This window comes from Gavialis gangeticus, unplaced genomic scaffold, assembly GCF_001723915.1.
Source record: "Gavialis gangeticus isolate Ggan-Ray unplaced genomic scaffold, GavGan_comp1, whole genome shotgun sequence".
NCBI classification, from domain to species: Eukaryota; Metazoa; Chordata; order Crocodylia; family Gavialidae; genus Gavialis; species Gavialis gangeticus.
Window position 1 is genome coordinate 16,498,645 of NW_017729006.1, and position 8,583 is coordinate 16,507,227.

General features: G+C 39.8%; 1 protein-coding gene across 2 annotated transcripts in view; it reads left to right on the forward strand.

Moving 5' to 3' along the window:
* FYCO1 (FYVE and coiled-coil domain containing 1) overlaps positions 1-8,583 on the forward strand; it is an 82,138-nt gene that overhangs the window by 50,863 nt on the left and 22,692 nt on the right. For both annotated transcript variants that reach the window (XM_019508880.1, XM_019508878.1), the window contains exons 12-14: positions 971-1,120; positions 2,418-2,620; positions 2,958-3,102. In XM_019508880.1, coding sequence (XP_019364425.1) covers positions 971-1,120; positions 2,418-2,620; positions 2,958-3,102 — 498 coding nt within the window. The remainder of the gene's footprint in view (positions 1-970; positions 1,121-2,417; positions 2,621-2,957; positions 3,103-8,583) is intronic.

Here is an 8,583-nt window from a genome sequence, read left to right on the forward strand (position 1 = left end):
TGACCCCAGCTGACTTGCTGCCCTTTGGGTGGGGGGCTGGACTCAGTGATCTTCCGAGGTTCCTTCCAGCCCTAATGTCTATGAAATCTATGAAATTTAGTGGAGTCTAAGTTGGTGTGGCCTTCCACTGAAAAAGATATCACTGAGAGCAATTTGGCTTGATCAAGATTTACCTTCTACATTTTACAGATGGGTAAACTAAGAAGTGGAAAAATGAAATAGAATTATAGAGTAGAATCATAGAGCTGGAAGGGACCTGTATGGTCATCAAGTCCAGTCCCTTGCCATAAGCAGGAAGTATTGAGCTCAGATGAGTTCAGCAAGGTGCTTTTCCAGCCTTGTCTTGAACACCTCCAAGGAGGGCGACTCTACCACCTCTGCTAGGAGCCAGATTCTGGTGCCCCATACAGAGAAGTTTTTCCTTATACCCTCTATTACTTTATGCCCATAAGTCCTCATCCTCCCTTGAGGTGCCCTCTTAAATAGTTGCTCTCCTAGTTCTTGATGCTCCCCCCAAGGTACTTGTAGGCAGCTATCAAGTCACCTCTCAGCCTTCTCCTCCTCAAGCTGAACAGGCCCAGTTCCCGGAGTCTCTCCTCATTGGGCCTACCCTCCATGACCGTAATCAAATGGGTGGCCCTTCTTTGTACCCTCTCGAGTTTATCCATGTCCTTCTTGAAGTGCGGTGCCCGGAACTGGGCACAGTACTCCAGCTGAGGCCTTGTCAACGCTGAATAGAGGGAGGAGTACCTCCCTGGATCTATTGGCCACACAGCGGCTAATGCAAGCCAGAGTTTTATTGGCTCTTTTGGCAGCCTCATCACACTGTTGGGTCATATTCATCTTCCAGTCAGTCATGACCCCCAGGTCTCATTCAGTTGTTGTGTCAGCCAGTAGGCCACCACCCATTGTATAGTTGTTCTTCCTACCCAGATGAAGGACCTTAAATTTTTTGTATGTGTCTTTGTAGGGATAAGGATGCCCTCTGGCAAAAATCAGATGCTCTGGAATTTCAACAGAAGCTGTCTGCAGAGCAACGATGGCTGGGAGACACAGAAGTAAACCAGTGTCTGGACTGCCAGAAAGAGTTCAGTTGGATGCTACGCCGACACCATTGCAGGTTAGTTCACTGAACTGTTTTAAACATGTTTTTAGAAACCTGGAAATAAATATGATAGTTTGCATAAAAAATATCTATTGTTTCAATATTTCTGCTGTTCAGTTGGATGCATTATAAAATATGCATGTTACATGGGATGCCTGCTTTAAAAATTATTTTCTGAGATAGTTTTATCGTTGTTGTTTTTTTGCAACACTCACCTAGTTACAATCAATGTCCCATTGTATTACATTCTGCGCGAACATAACTCACTGCTTAGATAGAATCTGTTAAATTATTACTTTTAATGCATAAATCTGATTTAGATGTCTGCTTTAAAATACAGAAGAGCTAATTGATTCACTTTCTACAAATTTAGCCTCTTTTTGTATTTTTAGCAGTATAATGATGTTTACATACATATTCACTGAAAAGTTTGAGTGAATATATTTCACACTCTTGGTAGAGCATTAATTTAAGCAATCAATAATATTTTGTATCTCTTGTGAGCAATTGATCACATAAGACACACAGAACTTGCTCAGTTTTCCAATTCAGTAACATTTTACACTAGGGAATATCGTGCAGTTGTTGATGAAGAGGTAATACCTATTTCCCAGGGTACATTTTCAAATGAAGAAATTCAGATAAAATTTGTACAAATTGCTAACAGTTTTGCCAGAACATGCCGATGTCCCAAATACTTATGGAAAAACAACTAGTATTGAGATTTCATCAATAGCAGCAAACTGGACTGGGTGCTTTTAATCATGAAAATAATAACCAATTTACTTTAAGAGCATTAAATTGGTCTAACAATAAGAAAGTATCCTGGTATACGTCTCTTTTCTCTCTCTCATGATATTGCTACTTTCCCCTTTTTTGAAGAGCGTGCAGCTTAAATGCACTGAATGATTGGATTAAGGATGGTTTGAGTAATATGGGAATGAGCCTGTTCATACTACCCAGTACATTTAAAATCAGTGGAATATTAATAAATATGTCATTTTTATTTGTTTATGTTTATATTATTTATATGTGTCATCTACAGATTCCTTTTCCTTTGTCATTTATTTGTATTGAGACTATAAGGTACCAGTATGCCCCTCTAGACTTTGAATGCTAGGGAGACTTGATTAACTGCAAAAAGCAGAATTGTCTGCACTGAGAATGTTGCCATTTAACGTACAGAAAATGTAGGCTTCTCTAGGGCACAACATACTTTTTACCAAAGCCTCCACCATTGTGACATCATTACTTCTGGTTTTAAGCATGATATATTCATGCCTTTGTTTTTGTTTCTTTTTCTAATCTCTAGAATATGTGGTCGCATTTTCTGTTACTATTGCTGCAACAACTATATGATGACAAAAAGTGGCAAGAAGGAACGTTGCTGTAGAACTTGCTTTAATAAGCCTAGAGTGGTTGTCGATAATGCAGATGGCTCTGGATCTCCTGTCAACCAAGGGACATCAGCATCTCCATTAGAGTCACCAGTGTCACCAAACAGGAGAGTTACAGGTTAGTCAGTGTACTGCTATTAAATAAAAGACTTTATTGGACTTTCATATCCTGACTGACTTGCACTTTCTACAAATCCAATTATGTCAAACAGATCTAAGTCAGGGAATAATTTGTACTACCGCAGTTGTGTACATTAGTTAGTGGGTGCTAATATTCATAAATTAATATAATTTCCCATTTATATTTAATACAGGTGAGTCATTGTGGAGGTTCCCACTTAATCTTATACTAAAACTTCAGTGTAGGCAGAATAACAGTCTTCTGCGTAAGCTTTGAAACAATGATTGGTACTTCTTGTAATGTTATAACTGCATTTTATATGCTTTTATGGTAGTTACCAATGAAGCCTCCAAACCACAAGATGATGCAACATTCGATATCATCACAGATGAGGAATTGTGCCAAGTGCAGGATTCTGATTCTGCCCTCAATGAAAGTCAAACTGAAGTAGAATCTGTGGACCAGAGTGTGACAGATCTGTGAGTAAACACTATTAACACAAAACCAGAATCATCTGGTGTATTTTTTTCTGTATATAAAGAGCAAACAGGCATTCTTAGCCAGATTGATATTTATTTCAGATTAAGAAAACAATAATGCAAAAAAGTAAAGTCCCCCTTTCTTTTATGACAGTTAATGGAACCAAATGCAAAATGGCTGCCTATCAATGCAGATAGGAGAGTCCTTAGAAGTTTAAAGATACTAGACACAAATACCAAAGAATAGCAATTGCACACTGAAGTCTAAGACATTTATTTTCCAAAAAAAGCAGAAATAACCACATCATGATATTGAATTCTGTTACTAATTTAATCAGTTTCTAAGTAAATCAACCAGAAGCAGCAAATGAGCATTCTCTATTTTTAAATTCACAAACTGCATCATTCAATAATATGAGTTCATGTATATGTCTATGTTAAGTAAAAGTTTAATTTTACATTACGTTATAATCATTTGGATATAAAAAACAGTGCATTTGGTTGGTTGTGATCATCATTTGACAGAGGGGGAAACAGACATGGGGAAGACTTATGGGACTCTTCCAAAGTTATAGGATGACTAACCTCATGATTCCTCAGAAAAGACTGTAATGCATCAGGGTGTGAGGTCACCCTACTTAGAGCACATACAGTACAGTTGCACCACAGCTGCAGTGTGCTCAGCTGAGATTCTCCTGAGCAAACCCCTGTGATGTGCCTCTGTAGCTGGTTTTGAGGCTGCTAGGGATAACTCTGGAGCAGCATCGCAAGATGTGACCAGGAGAAGATGGGTGAGTTGTGTTTGGGACATACTGGGCATGTCTACACGTGCATTTACGCAGGCTTAAATTTACTGCTCAGTAAGCAGGAATAAGCCGGCATCTACACATGCAGATGTTAAAGCGAATTAACACTATGTGTGGACTGATTTGGGACTAAAGTTAGTCCCAAGCCAGTCCACACACACAGTGTTACACGTGCGTTACTGCACAGTAACTAATCTGGCATATGTTTGATATCTTCATGATGTAGGTATCAAATTTATGTTCAAGTTAGCATAAGTCAGTACATTTACTGCACAGGACAGGTGTGCATGTGTAGATGCATGCCTGTACTGCGCAGTAATATCGGTTGCAGTAAATATGCATGTGTGGACGCACCCACTGTTTTGGGGGTATAAATATTATGCCCTTATACACCTCCCTAGTCCATACAGGATCACTGTAGTTAGATGCCTAGGTGATAAAACTGGAAACCTACATACAGCAGCCAAGAATTATCCATTCCATGAGACCCCACTGAAGTCAGTAGAGCTTGCATGGTGCAAAGGTTATCCCTCAGGCCTCCAGTGGGGAACATTCAGTTGTAATCACTCTGGGGCAAGGACCAGCTTGTAATTAAATGTGTGTAGTTCTTAACTGGGTTGTGCTGGTTGAGTAGCTTGCTATGGATCCACAGGTGTGAGTTTGAGACCATGTCAGAGGTCCCCTAGCTATAAACAGATTATTCAGGCTAGTTTGAAAAAAGTGCTACCTACATCTTTCCTTTGTGTGCCAATGGCTACAGAAACCAGTGTGCCTTAACTGCAATAGGCATTCTTAGGCTCATCTTTGGCAATTTGTTTGAAAATGCCTAGCACAATGTAGCTGATCCCTAACTGGAGTCTCTCATATCAGGTGCAATACAAATAAAAACCATCATCATCATCACGAGAAATGTATGGTTTAGACAAAACTCAGTTTTTGCAGTAGAGTTCATCTTGGAGGGACAGGAAATCTTCACTAGGACAAGTAGGATGCAAAGCATCCAGAGTCACATTCGCAATTGTCGTCTTGTTTGTTTGATTTGGTACAATAGTTGTATGCAAATACATAAATAAAGTATTATTTTATTTCACTTGCTGAGTTCTGCTGGGAGCAATCCAAACAGTCTCTCATCTGCCAGGGACTTGGAACCAGCCAGAGCCCTCCAAGAAAGGGAAGAAACAGTTGACCCAATAAGAGTATAAGCCAGGTTGGCTGAGAGATGCTGATTTCAGCATCTTCCTTAGGACTCCTGAATTGACAGAGTTCCTGTGGAGTGTAAGCCTCATTCCAGCAAGAGCAAAAGGTTTGGTACTGCCTTAGGCTTATTCCACATGAAAATCCTCACCTCTAGGTACTGCAAGCTTAAGTTGTTCCTACAGAGGTGCATCTGTCTAGTCCATTGTTTCATGCAGCTGAATACAGCAGTAACAATGCTTTGTTTGCCATCTGTCCCTCTGTATTTTCTGTGTCTGCTGCATATCTTCTATTGCAAACTTATTTTTCTGCTGTTAGTCACATTAACCCGGTCTCTGCATCTTTCTCCCTAAAATGATGTGACATGATGACATCAACTTCATTTCATAACAGGAAATTCTGCCAGACCTCCTTTCTCAATATACCTCTCAATTCAGATCATATCCCGGACTGAATATGAATCATGCTTTACAATTAGAAAACCTGTTTGAACTCATTAACCACATATTGTTCCACTTAAGTCCCACAAACAATTCAACACCCTAGTTACACAATTAAGACTGGGCAGTATAATGTTGGCCTTAAATTCTGCCGTCAGTCCCACGGATAAGAATTTGGAGTATTACATTGAAATCTGACGTGCAATTATGGGAGAAATGTGTGGTTGTGCCTGTATTTAGCACCTTTGGTTTTGCTTATTTTCTTTTTTAAAATTGCTTTTTATTTTTACCATGTTCAAATTTGGAAAGTATGTCCAAAGTCAAGGCTGAGGAGAAGTCCAGCAGTATATTAATGCAACCAAAAGAAAGCAATATACACCTTTTGTTTAATACTGATCTTCTCCTTAGCACAGTATAGATATCACATACACAGACATAATGATAGATTCAGGAAGAGTTAGGTAAACCAGCTATTAAAATTGCTCAGCCCCAAACAACATTGAGGAAGCTACAGCACTGCTTATCAATTTTCCAGATGTACTCCAAGCTGTGTGATTTTTTTTTTCATCTGCTATTCTGTTTAGCAAATGTCTGTTTTGTTTTTTATAAGAAAAGAAGGTGGAATTCTTTGCTAGTAGATTTGTGATGATTCTTGATTTTGATTTCATGGGCATGTGTAGATGAAATGGAGGCCTTAAATTGAAGTGGTGGGTTTTTAAAAGCACCGCTTCAATTTAGGGCCCTTTAAACCCCCATGTCATGCACACACCCAAACTTACCTGCCTCCCTGCTTCCCTCCATGGCAAGCCCCCCCAGACAGTACCCACTTGTAGGCATCTGGCTCAAATGCTCCTGGGGGACACCACAGCCACAGAGGACCCCCATGCAGCTCAGGCAGGCAGACAGGCTCCAGGGAAAAAAAGATCAGGCTTGCCGCTTTCTTGGGCAGAGCCTGCTTTCCCAGGCTACTGCCAGGCAGCCTGCAGGGCTTCCTGCTGAGCCCTTGAGCTGCATGGAGCCTGGTGCTTCACTCAGCAGCCGTAGGGCAGCAAACTAAAACTCCTCAGAGGAGTTTTAGTTTGCTGCATCCCAAGTCATTTAAGGCGCATTATGCCGCTGAATTTGCTATAGCAGCTGGAATTATTGCCACTGATGCGTGCAAACACTGACACCATTAAAGCGGTGCAAAAGCATTTAACACGCTTTAAAGTGTCATGCACACATGCCCCTCGTTTCGTCTACACGTGGAACATTGCACCAGTGTAAATCAGATATGAACTCTGTTGACGCAAGCTGTACAAGTGGGAGCAGAATTGAGCATTGTGACTTTAAATATTGATCTGTCTGTCAACGTATTATTTGCTAATCATTTTAAAGGGCAAGTGATTAATTGTTTCCTTTAGGAGTTTTAACTAAGTCAAAATTCTAAAAGTTAGGGAATGTACCCCACGCATGTATTGTAATTTAACTTCTGGTTGTGTGTTTTCATCTGTGACTTCTTTTAAAAAAATGTTTGCTTGATACATATTTGTTCAGGTTGAAAGGGTAAGCCACAGGTAACCTCAACAAGCAACTGGAAACAGAAAGTGAAACATTTGAACTGTGCACTATAAACTGTGACATGGCAAATGCTACTGATATCATCCATACCAAAATACAGATTGCTTTGCCCCACGCCATTATTTTGGCTTGACTTACATTGTCTTTGGTTGCTTGAGCAATAGCAATAAACCTGTCAATACTTATACAGGTTAATGTCAACATTGAAGTGTACAGATTCAAGTTATAAATGCTTCATATAATACAACACATTGTGGTGCCAAAAATCTACTTGTAAGCAGCAGAATATGCCCAGAATGACAGGATGTAAAGAAAAAGTAGGTCAGCATTAATCAAGCCAGCAGATAACCAAAAGTACCAGCTGGTAGGGTCTTAAATTTCTCTTAGAGAATGTACACGTTAAGGAACAGTTTCCCATCAGCCCAAAGACAGAAGCAAATGAATACATAAAGGCACAAAGATTTTGCTAAAGGTGAAGAAATTATCATTCAAGATGAAATCAGTGGGTGTGAGGTTCCCATACAGGTAACTTAAATCCATTTCCATGTTGTCTTCTTTTTAAAGTGTACTTGTAAATATGCACATCAACAAATTATTTTAACATATCTAGCAAATGGACTCGGTGCCACTCAGCTAGTGTTTAAAAGCAAGGAGATAATTGTAAAATCCAACATTTAATTTACCTGGTGAGGTCACATTATCTCTGCCATGTGGTAGAAAGTGAATCCAGAGAGGACAGCTAGTGAACTTTTAGCATCCTGGAAGTAGACACATCCTCCCTTAACAGAGTTACAGTTAAGGGGACTAAGAAGCATAAACAGCAAGAGCGTGATGCAAAGCTTGTTCAAGTCGATGGAAAGACTTAAATTGTATTTACTTGGTTTTGGATGAACCCAGAAGAGAAGTCAGAGGAGGTAGACTCAGACTAAAAGTATGAATTTGGATTTCAAATGCCAAGTAGTTAAAGGCATTTGGTTGGATCCAGGAATGTAAATAAAGCCCTTCACAAAAAGCAGGATCATTTCCAAAGTTTAGATCAGATTTAAGTTTTGAAATGCCTCTAGTTTCAGAGTTAATTGGAGTAGGGTTTTGGTTTAGTCATGTCTCTGGGATTAAGGTTTGAGTCTTTAAAAATTTAAGGGCCTTAGCACCAGGATATCAAATTCCCCCCATCACCTAATGGGATTGTGACAGTGGACTGTATCTTCTTGGATTTGGGGAAAAAAGAATCAGTCCCATCTACCATCTCAGCTCTGATGGGGCACACCTCTTTTTTATCTTAATGTTCATGAATAGCTTTTAGCTAATTCCAGCGTTTCCATTCAGTAGCCACTTATATATTGAATCCCAGGCATATCTGTCCACTTCCTGTCTTGCTGGTCCAATGTTAGACAGTGAGCTCTTCAAAGCAGGCAGCCTGTCCTCCTACATTCGTGGACACTGACATCTGGGGCCACTACCAGAATACAAATAATAAATTT